This window comes from Nanorana parkeri, unplaced genomic scaffold, assembly GCF_000935625.1.
Source record: "Nanorana parkeri isolate BGI_ZX_2015 unplaced genomic scaffold, ASM93562v1 scaffold322, whole genome shotgun sequence".
NCBI classification, from domain to species: Eukaryota; Metazoa; Chordata; class Amphibia; order Anura; family Dicroglossidae; genus Nanorana; species Nanorana parkeri.
This window is the reverse complement of record NW_017306590.1, coordinates 932,402-949,134: the sequence shown is the minus strand read 5'-3', so window position 1 is coordinate 949,134 and position 16,733 is coordinate 932,402. Positions and strand designations below refer to the sequence as shown.

Below are 16,733 nucleotides of genomic sequence, written 5' to 3'. Positions count from 1 at the left end.
TATATATATATATATATATTTTATCACTTTATAGATATACATGTAAAAATGATCAACTAAATGTTAATCGTTTTATTAATGTGTGTGAATGCTTAACAAAAACCTTCTTCTTTATATGTTGTATATCTACTGTACATATGTACATTGGGGCAGACATATTTGCTCATTACACATGCGGACTGTGCAGTACAAGTCTACCAGTGAGGTCTGACTGATTAAAAACTATGCACTGTCTATATGGCTGGGAAAATACAAAAAAATGGCAACCTGAACATATAAAATACAATTACTTTAAGTAAAACATTATGATAATAGTTCAATATGTACAGTATGCTACCTGGAAATACATGAAAGCTATGGTGTACTTGGAATTGCTTATACATTAGCATTGCCTGCAGCAGTAATGCACAGCTGGGTTCCTGGACTGCTGCCGTTTTGGTTATTTGGTCCTGACCTGGTGTTTTATTATTTTAATTCCACGTAAGATAACAGGTAGAAATGAAGATAGCCAAACCTCAGCAATTGCTCTCAAGTACTAGATACTTTCATTTCACCGGGTGTAAAAACTCAGATCTTCTGTTAAATTGCTGTAATACAACATGGACTAAGTTTGGAATTTCAGAAATGCATGTACAATTGATTGTGCAGCCTTATGCCTGGTCTAGGAAATCAACAACTTGGAAAACTGGACAAGTTTATCAAAAGCTGTTTTCAAGATGAAGTTAAGTATATGAGGCCCTTAAAATAAATAGCATTTATATTAAAACTATCAAAAACTACCATTAAAACACCACCAAGAAATAAATCTGTGCCTGCATTATGTTTGAATGAAAAAATTATGATTTTGTCTTACTATAATTTAAAAGAAGCATGCTAGAGAGGTTTTGTGAGTATATTTAAAACCATGCTGGCTGGGTGTAATCCTGGGCACTGTAAGCACACAGACAACATTAAGCACCCCTTCTATCAAAAACATATAGGGGCATATTTACAAAGCAATCAATATGACATTTACCAAACATTCACTGCAGGTGAACCAATCACTGTGATTTAATACATATGCATCAGGAATATATTTTTGGATTGAAAAAATATACTTTTTTATATAAAATATATAAAAAAACAAGTCAATGTTTCAGGGCACGATCCACCCTGTACTGCGATGCAGTGCAAGAACACCACATAGCAATACAGTATATTCACACAAGTAAATTACATTCACTCAGTGATGATGCCTTACATGTAGCACAAGACAACAATCCTGGGCCCTACATGTCATTCATGACATCGCTTTACCCTCTACTGAATATGTGGTCTGTGAGGATTCACCAGAAATACCTGGTGGTGCAATGTCAGACGTGAAGTGCTTGGGTAAACCCCAATTCTGCACGTCCTACATGGCATCCCAACGAAAAACAACTTGTGGGGGTGAAAGGAAAGAGTGGGGGAAAGGAAATATTGTCAGATGTCTTCTTCCTCCATAGAGCCCATACGGTTATAGTCTCTAAGCAGACTGTGAACAAGCCTGTGACAGTCATCAATGGGCATCCTTTCCCTTTGTTGGATGAGGCGCTTCCTGGCACCAAGCATTCACTGCAGGTGAACCAGTCACTGTAATTTAATACACATGCATCAGGAATATATACCTGCAATGAATGTTTGGTGAATGTCCCATTCACTGCTTTAATACTAGAATTATGGGGCAGGGATATTTTCATAGTCACTCATGGCTTTGCCAATGCAGAGTAAAGATAAAGGACACTAAATTTGCACTCTCCCAAACAGTACATAATCACATTTGCTCTCTCTCACACAACTCCATTCTGCCAACAGGAGCAAATGGAAATCATTGGTACTTCTGGGAATGGGTTAGCGTGTGTGTCACTCCCCCTCTACCATGTGTCAGCATTAGTGCTGTCACATGGGACTGGGTAAGGGGCCCATAGCCTTAATCTCTGAAAAGTAGGTAGGAGCTTACGCAGGGATTGCTTTTCCTGGCCCTGATGGCCGAACAGCATGATGCGGTGAAAGGAAAGGTAGGTAATGTAGTGCTGCAGGAGTAAGGAGTTAAGTTTTATGTCCAGGCAAAACTTATTTTTAGTTCTTAATACAATTCTACATGTAGTGAAAACTAACAGATTTATTCACAAAAGGGTGAAGAGTTTGAAGAAGGCAGGAGAAGTGAACAATCTAGGACAACATAGCTGAACTGCAAAGTAAGCCAAATTGGAGAATTTTTCCAAATCAGCTATTTTGTCCTAGATTGTTCACTTTTTCAGTCTTCTCCAAACTCTTCACCCTTTAGTGAATAACCCCATAAAAAAAACAAAAAAGACAGGGGCACCTGTCCAAGTTTGCTCCCGTGATGGACTACAATCTCACTTTAGTTAGCCAATTTGTATTGGCATTGTAGTTAGGAATGTCCCGATACAGGGCCTTTTCACGAGTACTTGCAATGGTTGATACCAGCCCTTTCAATTTTTAAACAAGTTTGACTGCCTGAGGTCCCACACTTGGGGACCTCAAGCAGCCTTCTAGGGACCTCAGGCAGATATCTTTGATAGTGCCGGTCACGCCTGCCTGTACAGGCCCGAAGCCCGGATCCCACCCGTTCATCCCGGCACCCACCTGCAGAGCCCTGGTGAGACCCAAAAGCAGCCCTGATGAGATCTGCACATAGTCCTGGTGGGACCCAACTCCAGCCCTGGTGAGTCCCAAATGCAGCCCTGGTGAGTCCCAAATGCAGCCCCGGTGAGACCCAAGTGCAGCCCCAGTGAGACCTAAACGCAGCCCCGGTGAGACCCAAATGCAGCCCTGGTGAGACCCAAATGCAGCCCTGGTGAGATCCGCACGCAGTCCTGGTAAGACAGCACAAAGCCCTGTATAATTTATTTATTATTGATATTTATATAGCGCCAACAATTACGCAGAACTTTGCACAGTGCACATTCACATCAGTCCATGCCCTCAAGGAGCTTACAATCTAGGGTCCCTATCTCACATGCATACATAGAGGGCTAATTGCTGTGTAATCATGGATTGATGGGATCTGCAGTCCTCTATTACTGGTTGCCATTCTCCAATGCTGTATAATCAATGATTAGCAAGAGAATGCAACCGGCTATAGAGGACTACAAATCAGAAATCCATGATTGCTGGTTGTCATTCTCCAATGTTGAATAATCATCAATTGCTGAGATTTGTAGTCCTCTATAGCCTGAATAATCATGGATTGAGTTACAGTTCTTCATAATTATAAAGAAACTGCCCTAAAATCATTAGTCTGTATTGTTTTAGAAAAAATGCCACATGTAATTGTATCGGCAAGTACCTAAGGGAAAGTACTTGGTCTTGAAGAAATGGTATTGCGACATCCCTAATTATAGTCTATCACGGGAGTGAGCTTGGAGCGGTGACTACTTTACAAAACACACAGGGACCACGAGGAACAAAAGTAGCCACCCTCCAGAAGGAAGGACAGTGTCAGCATGAATTCAGAGATGATTTGAGGATCTACAGCTGAGTGATACACAAATAAGATACATTTTTGTTAATACTTAAGGTACTTTATTTAAAGATACTGTAAAATGGCACCGTAAAGAGGTGATTCCACACTGAAAATCGGTATAAGGCTCCAATTTTAATAAAATAGCTTGACTCAATTTGGAGCGACCGTGTAGGACCTCTCCCTCTTCAGAAATAACCAAAGTAAATGGTAGAAATACAACTTAAATAAATATTGGTCTTCCTCCCTGCTCAATCAGCAACCTCCAAAACACCTGATTAGTAACCCTGACTCTCTTAAGAATCACAGTGCATAGGTGGATGCGGTAGATAAAGTGGAGATGGATTGGAACCCCTTTCGGATTTTTACTTCTATCCAGGGCTCTGTCAGTGAAATTTCCTCTAAATCATTTACTCTAACTTACTGTCACAGTGACAGTTAAGGTACTGGAAAGGGAAGGAACTGAGAGAAAGTTAAGGTCCCCTGTAAGATGGTCTAGCCAAAGTTTGTTTTGGGATGTGGGGGAGTGCTGAAAATGTTGTGTTGCATCTAGAGAGTCACTATTTAACTGGCGTAGCTTCTTAATACTGTCTCGTTTAAGACTGGTGGCAAATTGTATATATGTTCCCTGTATCGCAGCCATGTGTGCTTCCCATAATGTGAGGGGAGACATTAAGGGGGAGCTACTGTGGACCAAGTAGTCCATAATGATGAACTATATGTGGGCTTGGAGGTATTCATCAGTCAGAAGGTAACTGTTTAAATTCAACATTGGGTTGGTGAGGTAGACAATAAGGTGGCGGAAGAGGTTGAGAGTGCACTTATCCCTCCATGGTACGAGTTTGATAGTGAAGAGCATTGGGGGTGAGCTATAAAGATATGATCAATCCTTGAGAAAATGAGGGAGGTTGTGTGGATTTATCAAGACTGGATTGGAGTGTTAAGTTAAAATCTCTGCATAAGTGAAAGGTTACTGTTTTATGCTGTTTGATTGTGTTGAGAAGATCTTTGAAAAAAAGGGGGTGATTCGAATTGGGCATATGGTAGGTAACAACTGTTGCCTCCTATTGTCCCAAGGGGTATTTGATCTCTGTTGCAGATGAATAAAGTGGACCTGTGGAAACCTATTAAGACCCCTCTACATTTTACACGATCACTCGCAATGTACACTTGGAGGTAATATAAAAGGAAATATTTGAGGACTTAGGATTAGGAGAAATGTGTTTCTTGGAGACAAATCATATCAGCTGCCATAGTTAAAAAATGTCTAAAGGCTAGGATGTGATTGTGAGGAGACCTAAGGCCCTTGATGTTAAGGGTCAGGATCTGTAGATTTGCCATGTCAGGTAGTAGGGATGGTGCAAGTCAAATCCCATATTAACATAAAAATCAAAAGGTTGTCTCCACTAACCCCGGGATGTCTGGGTAGGGAGAAGTATGGATGGTGGAGGACTAAGGTGGGGGAAGAGAGAAAAAAACAGGGTCAACATGTTTAAGAACTGGAGCAAACCAAAATACATCCATTAGGGAGGCTTAGACCAAATGTCACTATGATCTTTCCAGCAGAACCCCAGTAGGTGAGAAAAATACTCAAACCAAAGGTCTAGTAGGGTGAGCAGTGACTACCTCCCTGGCATTAGGGCATATTTGGGACCAACTGGGTTAAAAGGCAAATGTAAAAGGCACACTGCTAGTACAGTATGTGTGGTTCACTGTCCCACAAAAAGCCTTAAAGGTGTGTGTGATGCAGACCACATCTTGTTAAGTCAAGCAGGCTAGAGGACAGTGTTAGGAACAAGCATATATTTCTTATTACATGTTGGAGAATTCTCAGCTGAGAGTGCAGGTCCCTGTCTCACCAGAAAGAATCCCCCTTCATTCTCTACATGAGTAAAGTCCCAGCTGGACATGGCAAATAGACGGTCCTAAAAAGCATGAAGGACTGATGTGGCCTAGCAAGTGTAGAGTTTGGGCCTTGTAAGGAGGAGGTATCATCTGGGAGATCCAGGCATAATGCATCCGCATCAACAAGTACACCATTGTCCCCCAATAGGCACTCTAGAGATATGTAAAACAAATATACAGTGCAGAAAGGATGCTATTAAGAAGCAACCTGTGCAGCTGCAAATTGGCTTCCAATAATGAGCAAAGCGAAACACAATTAACATGAACATCTAACAGGTAATAAGGTGCTAAATGATTGTCAAGCTTTTATGAGATGAGATAACAAGATAGTCTTAGTGCCCAGAAGAACAGTTAATTCAAGATTTGTCATCAATGTTATAAGTAACGTAAGACAGGGGGTCAAGAAACACATAGGGTACTGGAAAAATGGGACATAGATATCTTAAGTGATGGCAGTCTATCAGTGCTCATGATAAATGCTGGCTCAGCTACATACTTAGAAGTATAGGATGAAAAACAACATTATCAAAGAAACTAAAAAAAATTTATCCCAGAGATCAGTGGGAGTGAGAGAGAGTGGCAGGGGACCAGACTCTCAGCAGCAGGAATAATTTCTTCAGCATCCAAAAAAAAAAAACCAAGGAGCACCCTGAGGCATCCTGGAGGATAGCAGGGAATATCAACTGAAATAAGGCAGAGTACAATACTTATCTGTCATGGTAGGAGTAGATATCGCCAATGATATGAAAGTGGCATAGCTCCCAATGGTCAACATTCATCTGGCAAAATCGAAGTCTGCATGCGGTATGGCTGCCATTTTCCTGCATGTAGTGGTGGCTGTGTCAGCAGTTAAGTGCAGCATGGATAAGGAAGTCTCTTGACATGAGGCCTTTTGTTGCAGGATGGCAGAAGAGCTTGATGTTGATCTTGGCAAGAGAGGAAGGCGTAAATCAACCAGAAGCAATTGTAGCTCCGACATGGTGGTTTCATGGTATTGTCGGCCTTGACAGGTGAAGAACAAGATAAAGGGGAACCCCCATCTATATTAGAGGTGATACTGCTGCGGTATGGAAAGGACAAGTTACTTTTCTCTGTGCTTAACGTTTGTGGGGGATGCAAGGTCTGCAAAAACTTTATACATTTTTTTCCCCATGCCATAGGTGGTGAAACCACCTATGGCTCAGATATAATGTAACATACAGTTTAACTCTAGTTATGTTAGCATAATTTGTTACATGAAAAATTACTTTTATGAAACAAATAGAGAAGTAAGCATTAATCATTCTAAATATTGTTACCATAATTCCTAAATAGGACAAGAAAATGTTGCATATATTTAACCTAGAGATATTCCAGGTCAAACCCAGTGCACTGCTTGCATCTTTGTCAATGGTTAGCAAATTATTCATAGTGAACCAGCCACTAGGCCATCTGGAGTATTCAACATTCCTCAGCATATAAAGGCACAGCTGGAAAGCTCAGTAATTCATAGCTTTGCTTTGATTTGATTTCTATGTCCAGACTTTATTGCAAGTTTTATGAATATCCTCACTTAAGCACAGGTGAATGGCTCAATCATTCTGACAGACTAACCTGTCCTATTGACAGATGCAACTGTGTTCAGTCAGTGGGTACTTATGCAATAGCTGAAAATTAAACTGGACGTGAAAAGCTAACAGAGCTTAGAGACTGCAGACAGTAGCATGGATGCTGCCAATCAGTGACCTGTTCCTTGCGGATTCTTCACATCACTCAAAGTAGTCAGTGGCAGCAATCACAAAAATGTAACTATTACACATGGATATAATAATCTGTTTGCTACAAAAATTACAAAATTATAAATTATGTGCTAGAAATATAACTGCCCTCAAGCAAATATATAAAGCACAAACATGCACTTTTTCCTTCTCACAAAATTAGAATCTAGTTGTCTTAAATCCTGGACAAATGTAGTTTTTCCCCCACCCCCATATTTAAAAAAAAACCTTCTAAAGCCATATGCCCTCATGTGACCCTCTACGTCTGTTCTGGAGGTAAAAACCAGTGATTCCACTTGTGACAAGTCCTCAGGACCCTGCTGATGGACAAGCAATGGGAAGTATCCATGTTACCAGGTAGTATTGTGGAACCTGACAGATCTTCAATACTTCATATGTCCTCACAGGGGATATTCTTCCTCTGTACCATTATCACCAGGACAGAACATTATGAGAAATGCTAAATTTTATGGTTGTCACCAGAACAGAAAGAAATCTTCCAATGTTGACACTTGGTCCAGTGACAATTATGCTACAGTGTATGTAAACCCTAACAATTAACTTTTTGGTTTGTTAAATTTAACATTGAAATTGTTTGTGATATCTTTTTGATAAGTTCAAGAAAATATCTATTGATCTTGCCAGAACTCTTGTGAGTGGATGACTTCCTGTTCCCTCTGCCTGTGTTGATTGTTATGAATTGCATTGTTCTCTGCTATTCTTGAGGGCTACACAAACATACCTATGTGGGGTTCCATAATCCTATATTAATATTATTGTCATATTAGAGAAGGGTGAGTAAACATTGTCATCCTAGGACTGGAAGTATGGTACTGGCAGAATCTCCAGGAGAAAAAGCTTGAAAAATTAAAACAAATTATAATTATTGTTGTCATTATTATTATTATTATTATTATAATACAGGATTTATATAGCGCCAACAGTTTGCGCAGTGCTTTACAATATAAGGAAGACATTACAATCAGTAATGCAGCAACAACTTCTAAGGAGTGGCAAACTGTGACATATTAATTTTGGGTTAAGATACATTTTAAGATCATGGGAATACTCAACCTATAGTATAAAAAACAAAAAAAGAAATCTACTCGTTAACTGGAACATCAGTCATGGATACATAATTTCATACAACATAGTAAAACATTAAATTCTTTTTAGTCATAGAAAGATGACAGATGGATTTCTTTTTTGTTAACTTTTTCAATAGATGGACAGCTAACACATCAGACAATGTTCAAAAGGTACCCTTAAGTTTGCTTTGCCACTATGTTTTTTTATTCATCATATAATGTATTTACCTTTTTTATTGTTTTGCAGTCAGGTGACTGATATTCATTTACAGATGTCCCTTAAGTGATGAGCAGCGGGCAGAGATATCTTCTCAGCACTGACGTCGCCACCTCACTGCATTCCCTGGCAAAGGGAGTGAGGAGGAGCTGTATATGTCTGACTGCTAGTGGCAGACTGAGTCCACCGGACTGAGCATTGTCAGAGCTCAGCACAGGTTGACTGGTGAAAGTGGCTTCCGGGGATCACATATTTGAATTTCAGCTGATTAGCTTTGTTGGCACTGGAACTAATGTGTGCATCAAGAAAATGGCAGCATCAACAGGTAATTTCTTCATAGTCCCCTAAAAAACAGATGATTTGACCTTTTGTGGGGTCCTGGCAGACTGTTATGGACTCTCTAGTGGGAACAGGGAAATATTATTTCTGAAAGGAACTATAAAAAACAAAGTAATAGGCCCGGTTGCAAGTTCCTGGTTACAACTATTCCACAGTGTAAATTGGCTTTCAATGACTGGACCATTTGCTAACAAATGATCAAAACATGTCATATATCGCCAGATAATGTATACCAAGCCTGATGCATGGAATTAATTAAGCAGCTTAAACCCCCCATATAATGTAATTTGTCAACTTTTACTTCAATGAAAGTAACTCAAGATTTTCCGCCACCATCAAGACATGTACTGTTTCGTTGTTATGGAAAGTGATTGGGAAGAAATATAGAGCTAGCTATGAACAATTGATTGGAAGAGATATCCTACTGCATGCTTTGTCTTGCATGCTTTGTCTTTTTCTTAACTTAAAACTGCAAGTGAAATGCTTTACAGAGGTATTCAGAAGGCTATTACATAAGTGAAGCATCTGGTGGCAGCACTGTAAAAAGTGCAGGCAAAAGCCTTACTTGTCAAAAAGGAGTGTCTTAAGGGGAAATTGCTACTACCGCTACCATAGCTATATATATTTCATAAAAGGAAATGCAAACTTCAATTATTGTAACCTGCAGACTGTACAATAAGAAACTCCTGTACCTAAGTAAAAATAACAAAGGAGTCAAATACTTCTTAAAAAATGGTTATCAAAAGCCTTATGAACAGAAGTGGAAATCTCGGATAGTATCAAACTGTCAGTGCTAACAAATGTAGAGATTCATATGTCAAAGCAATCCTGTCACCATGCTTAACAAAAAAAAACAGATGGTGGTTAAGGAAGGAGACCAATACATACCTGTTTGGTGAGTGGCGAGTCTGGCCTTTCTTTTCATCAAGAGATACTGGCACTGCTTCTTTGCAACATTTCTATATGTGTCAGATAGCCTCGTGTCTGCCAAGTGCTGTGGTTCCTCCCACCGGCCATTATGTCACCACAGTACACGGTAGTGACGTAGCAGCTAATGGAAGGAACCACAGCACCCGGCAGGGGGCACACTATACCACACCAGGAGGTGTCAGATAGAAGTGGTGCTTGTATCCCTGGGGAAAAAAAGAAGGTTTGACTCTTCTCCTGCCAGAAAGGTATTGAAATTTTAAAGCATGCCCGTGGTCTACTTTTTCAACATAGTGATTGGGTCATAGCCTCCAACTATGATTTTTGCAAGGTTTAAATCTCACTGGTGTCTTTGGTGAAACCACAATGGTGCTTTGTACTGAAATAATGGTCATTGTGAGGTCCAAAAGAGTGCGCATACAATATATTCCAAGTATTTTGGAGGGACATTAAAAGGGGAAGCTGGACTTTTTTGATCCGACTGGGCATGGATTGGTATCTAACTTGCAGCAATCACTTTAATTAAAAGAAGTGAGTGTTGTAAATGGGATACACGATGGTACAATTTTAGCTACAGATCTGGTATTAGTATTAGTTCTGACCAAGCTTAATATAGCCAGTGTAGCCTGACTATAATCCTTGCAGATATTACAGTGGAAAATGAAAGGCTAAATGTGTGGTGAGATTCTAAAAATGTAAAGGGCCAAATACTGAGATTAAACAATTATAGCCATAAAACTCTGATAGTAAGTTTTATTAACTCAACTACATTGCTGACACTTGTAGTAGAAAAAGTGCTATTACTTATTGCCCTGTCTAGACGCAGCACAGGGGAACAGGGGAACAATGCGAATGTCTATGCAGCCTTTTTCTGTCTAATTGCGATTAGTGACAATTACAGGGATCTGTGCAGAAATTAACATGAGAGCAAGCACTAATTGTAGTGTATTTTCTACAGTATTGATGGCCCCCTGCCTGCTGTTGGAAAATGTACCAACAGAAATCAACGCAAGAGCAAAACAAAACAAAACATCTCATTAGACCTTCTGCTTCCATCATTGGCTGACCCTGTCGGCTAACCCACCATTACTTAATGACTGCAAGTGATAAAATCTCACGAGAAGCACATTGTGTGTTATAACATGCATTCTGTTTGCCAACAGTTTATTTTAATTTCTGTAAATATAACACATTAAGGACAACAGCAGAAATATGATTAATATTTACATTGTTGGACTAATCATACATTAATTAAGCCCCATTAACATCGGTTTACACATTCAGCACTTTGAGACGGTCATGTAGAGGAGCATCCAATCCAATGGATTGAATCTTTAATGGCCTGCTATAGGTCCAAAGTCACAGTGCAGTTATAATTGTATGGAAAACACAAATACAGCCTTTTGAAGTTGTAGCTGCACATTTCAGTATTGGCTTTCCTAAAGAAAAGCTGAGTTTGATGCAAATGGTAATTATTAGTTCATCACTCAATATTATCTAACCTATTAATAATGTTAAGATTATTTCTGGGATAGACAAAGGCTAATTGAAATACTAATCTTTCCTGGAGAGAATGCTGCTTTGATGTCATGCCAGTACTGGTCACAGAAAGCTACGCATTTGGTCACGTGATTTCTGCTAAAGGATCAGAGTTCAGATTAACTAGCCCTCCCCTTATAAACTACAACCTCCTATCTCTTACAGCCAAAGAAGGTGCTATAGTAGCCTCTATTTGGATTGCAGTTGCCATAGTGCTGCACCTGTGATTAGCTATGACATCAGCCATTTGAGGGCTTTAAAATTCATTTGAAAGCCGAAATCAGGCACACTGGCAATTCTGACACTTGGCATGCCTTAAAGGAGAACTATGAGGTGAGTGCTTTTCACTCACCTCATAGTTCTAGCCGACCTGTGACAATGAGACTGTCACAGGTCGGCTCAGTAGATCGGGAGGTGAGCGAACACATACTGGCGTTCGCTCACCTCTCCATCCTGTCACGGCTCTCTGCTGTGACAGGGGAGGGGCTGGATTCCCCCCTCCCCGCTCCGATCCGCCAGCGCTGACTGGCGGAACTGACGGGGAAGGGGCGGGTACAGCTGGCTCTGCCTCTAAATAGGCAGAGCCAGCTGTCAGTCACATAGCTGGGCGAATCCCGGCATAATTGTCGGGATCCGCTTCAGCTGCGGGGTCTCAGTATACTGCGAGCAGCAGCTCTCGGTATACTGCGGCGTCTCAGTATACCGCGAGCTACAGCTTGCGGTATACTGAGCCTAGGGTGACGGGAGGAAGCCTTAACCCCATAGTTCTTCTTTAAAGGCAACTGTTTTGGGAGACATTCAATTAGTGGGTAAACTTCCTCTTTAAGTAGAGTTTTGGCTTTTGGTCATGTGTCAAACACTGGAGAGAGTAGTTTCTTGAGGAAAGGTAAATATTTTAGCCCTACTGTTACTATTTATTTAGCCTTCCCAGCAAAACTATTACAACCAATATTTCAGCCAATGTTACCTTTAAAAGTGTTTTGTCTAACTGCAGGCCCCCTGTTACCTTCATTAGCCACTAAAGGCATTTTTGTGTCTTCCTTTGAAACTGGTTTAACTTTGTTTCTAAGAGCTTGACTTCCCTGACTTCAGGGCTAAGACTCACCCACCTGTCCTCCCTCATTTCAGTGAGAGTTTTTTTGCTAGTGAACTAATTAGTAATTAAGGAAACCATAAAGATCAGAAAGGCAAATAGAAGAGGATTTCATGCTGACAAAGTAAATGGCAGTCACCTTGAGTTATTTTAAATGTTAAAAAAAGGATGACATGTTCCCTTTACTTTAACATTTGACTATAGCTGCAGCAATAAATGTATTTCAATTGGTATTTATTTAAAACATTGAAACTTAAACATCAAATAGGAAAAACATATTTTTTTTACTCGGCCCAATATTATGTTTAACTATATAGAACAATGTGCAGTTTTGTTTCTTTTACAAAGGCACACAAGGCCTCGGTGTCATCTTTAGTTCCTTCATAGTTATGCGTACAGGTTTAAACTAATGTATCTGAATTTCACAAGTCTAATAGCTTGAACAGAAGATATGAGCCAGGGCCTCTGAGCTTTAATCCCACATCCTCTTTTCCAGACTTATCATCCCCAACTTCTATTACTACCCAAGATATCCCCAAACCTCATGTGTACATAATTGCCCCCCACACACAACGCCAATACCCCCTCCTCCTTACACAATATTTTCTTCTGCTTCAGCAGAAGCCATTTTGCCACACAACTGCTCAAGGTGATAGCGATGGAGCAGTTAATTCAATATGGTGCATTTGGACCTGCATGCCTCCCTGGAGTAATGGCCCCGTTGCTACCACAATGTATGCTACCTCTGTTGCTATATCAATGCATGTGACCTTGCAGAGAACTTTTTGTTTGAGGGTTTTCTTCAAGATTTGCCTTGACCTTGTTATATTTTTTCTTAATGATATTTTCTCACCTTGTTTTCTTTGGGCTTCACCACTTTCATGAATGCTCCCCTGGAACTTGCCACTTCACGCTCTTTGTTTGTCACTTTCCTGGTATCCAGAAACTTTAAATTAGGAAGTTTGTTCAGCACAAAGTACCTGCAAAAAAGAACTTTAGATGAGCATTTGCCATTGTCAAAGCTTGCCCTATGATTCACATGCACATCCATCTCTCCACACAATGAACGTGACAACTGGCTTCACTAGAGCACCTGGTTATTGAGTAAGATTTGTGAACCATACTGAACTAAACAATTCCATTGGAAGCACATGTAGTTTATTCATAAACTATGACAACATGTGAAATGATTTTATAGTACAGTATATTTCATCCACCAGCTATATTTTATTAAAAAAATGTATGAAGGAAAAAAACAAACTTGCAGCTATATATCCTAGATATCATAGTAGCATTACACCAGCGACACTTATCTACTGACAAAAGAGAGTAGCAAACATTCAGGTGAGCAGACCAGGTGGGGCAAGCACTAAACATGGATTTTAATGATTAGATGAAAGAGGCCATCCAAAGGGGACAGTAGTGACAAAGGCGCCGGCAGAAACAGAAGCAAGTTTGTCATCACTGTCTGGGTACGGATCACAGCACAGGACGAAAGGAGGACTCAGCCACTCTCATTCAGTTGGGACACGCAGGAGGACAGGAGATGACAGCTTCTGTCTACTCAAGACTTTCTGTCTAGGGAATTTAGTACTTGCAAAAGGTGAAGCGTGAAGAGCAGGCAAGTGATATCCTGTGACTGTAAGGCTAACAGTGGCGGTCCCTGCCCACCAGACATTCTACCATTTAACCTGTACACAGACACATGTACTCATCTAACTAGGCAAGTTTTATTTCTGTAATATGCTTTCCATTATCATAGCAAGCCTGCTCTGTGCGCAACCCTTTAAAATGTTGCAGCTAGTACTTTCATATACTAAGGATCAGAAAGTTTAATTGACAAAGCCTGTAATAAATTGATGACAGCCCTTGTGACGCACCATAGATTATTACTCATTCTGTCTAAAAATTAAGCTGCAATGAATTAGTCAAGTGAGATGCTTTTTATCAAAGTGCGATACATGTGTCATACTGGCATTCAAAGAAGTTAGTTATCAAACTGGCCAAAACATTTTCTGCTTTAATAAAAATGATGATATGTCATCTTGCTAGAGTGAAAAACATGTGATGAATAGCAGAGATGATAGTCTGGGAATATTGGATAGGGAGTATGGAAGCACAAAAGTCACAGCATTTATCAATATGTTTGTTGTGGATCTTCCGTTTGCGTGGCATAATATTCCGGCTCTAGTGCAGATCACTACACATCCTCTGTATTTTCGTCTTCACTTCCTGGTTATATTTCAGACACACAAACAGACAGTGTATTGTTTCGTAGCCAAATATTTAACTGCTTCAGGTGCTGCTACAAAACATAAAAATGAAAGACCTGGAGGCTTAGCCAGCTGGTTTGTTTAGCTTTCCCTTTTGATGTCATGTAATACATGTGAAAATGGCCTAGAGCATATTCCCTCAAACAAGCAATAGTTGAGTCATGAAGCAGTTCACCTAGACCACAGTGAACTTTATTCTCAGGTTAAGTATTTGTTACTGTAGTGAGAGAAGTAAAGTAAATGTCAGTTACTTCCCGTTAACAATGACATTGGTGCCACTAAAGTTATTCTGTAATCACTGTAATGTTAACAATAAAACTACAGGTCACATCTGACAGAAGGACACGGCTACCTGAGTCATTGTCAGTATAATCGAACATTTTCCCTTGCAATCACAAATATAAAGGAAGCATTAAAGCTAATCTCCTAGAAGATATAAAATACACAAATGAATGCAGCCCTGTAATGTTAAATACATTCTTAAATGTATTTTTAATGAAGCAGCGAACATATCTTAATCTGACTTGATACCAGCCCCTTGCAGTCGCTGTACAGTAGAGCTCAGAGAGGGGGAAGGGAGAAGCAGCACAAGGCATGTGTTTCAGTGCAAACAGCATGCTGTTAGGAGGAGAGAGTACTCTCCTGAAGGCAGAGCTGTGTAAATTTCAGGATAGACAGAAATTCAGCTAAAACAGCTCACATACATATTTCATCGGTGTATTTAACGGTTTGCCTGGAGATAATACAATTTATCTTGTATCATTTCTTTATTTTATTTTGCTTTTACAAATACATCTAATGTAATAGCCCTCTATCTCCTATGCGTTAGATGGCTACTTTCATACATTGGCAGGTCTAGGTGATACACTTATACTGTCTGTGGCTACCTTAACTGGCTGTGTGCAACCAGAACCATCAAGATGTGTAATATCCAAAGACCAGTTTAACCTGAGAGAAGCTTACTTTAGGTTAGGCTTGGTGTCAGTCAGTGTATTTGTAAATGTCACAAAGAAAGGCAAGATTGATATATTGTTGGAAGAACTGACAATGCTTGAATGTTCCATCTGAGGAAGAAGGTATCTTAAACCTTTAATCCCATCTGTTTTTTTTTTAAAAGAGACCAATATTTGACTTATAAGGTGCATATGTTCTGTTCCATTGACAGCAAGCGAAAAATCAGCCAAACTTGTAGTTAGAGTTTCTCTCTCTAGCTATTAGTCTGATTTGGCTATATGTTTCTAATTATGTACTGATTGTCTATCACATCTGTGTATACTACGTGTCCTAGGGTAAAAATATAGAAGGTATATGTGCAAGACCTCCTCAGGCTATTGCTGTATTCAGCCAAGAATAAATAGGAGCCTCTGTTTGTATGCAGAGAATATGTAGTTCTAAATAGCTACCACTGGAATTTGGCCATATTCTAAAGGAATGGTTATTTTGGCTGTGGGTATCTGTGAGCCACTTGTAAGGAAAATATGCCTGCCAGACTGAAAACAACATACCTGTACTTTGCATCAGAGATTTACGAAGTTGTATATTGTGCCCACAAAAGATGACCAATTTAAACTCTAGGCATAAAGACACCACCAACCTGTATCGCTGATAGTCATCTTCATCTTTTTCTGTGCTAACAAGTTCGTTGGGACAGGCCTGGTTGCCAAGCAGGCTAAGGTACTCCAAGGATGGGGCAGATGCAGACAGTGAGTCCAGAAAATAGTCCAGCTCTGTCAGGTATCACAAGAAGTGTTAAGGAATGTATTATTTCCACATCTGCTACTTAACAATCCTTTTCTAAGCTGTCTAGTATTCCTTACCTTGGATGGACCATTCCTCTGGTCTAGCTCCTTTTCTCTAGGCCACAATATGCCATACAATGCCACCCTAACAGTCATTTCTTTTTTTTTTTGCTTTAATCCTTTATAGCAGCCTTTCTCAAACTTATTTTACATGGCAGGAATCCTTGAAAAAAATTAAGGTCTGGGGAACCAATTACCCACAAAAGAATTTACAGAGCTACAGCTTATAGGATGTTAGTGTAAATATAGAGTATTATAGAGTATGTAAATATGGAGCATATATATATATAT

The 16,733-nt window shown here is 39.8% G+C and overlaps 1 protein-coding gene across 1 annotated transcript in view; it reads right to left on the bottom strand.

The window, feature by feature from the left end:
• CUNH10orf11 (chromosome unknown C10orf11 homolog) overlaps nucleotides 1–16,733 on the bottom strand; it is a 641,101-nt gene that overhangs the window by 214,495 nt on the left and 409,873 nt on the right. Inside the window, exons 4-5 of the mRNA XM_018558158.1 lie at nucleotides 16,238–16,377; nucleotides 13,224–13,350 (exon numbers count right to left, since the gene is read on the bottom strand). Coding sequence (XP_018413660.1) covers nucleotides 13,224–13,350; nucleotides 16,238–16,377 — 267 coding nt within the window. The remainder of the gene's footprint in view (nucleotides 1–13,223; nucleotides 13,351–16,237; nucleotides 16,378–16,733) is intronic.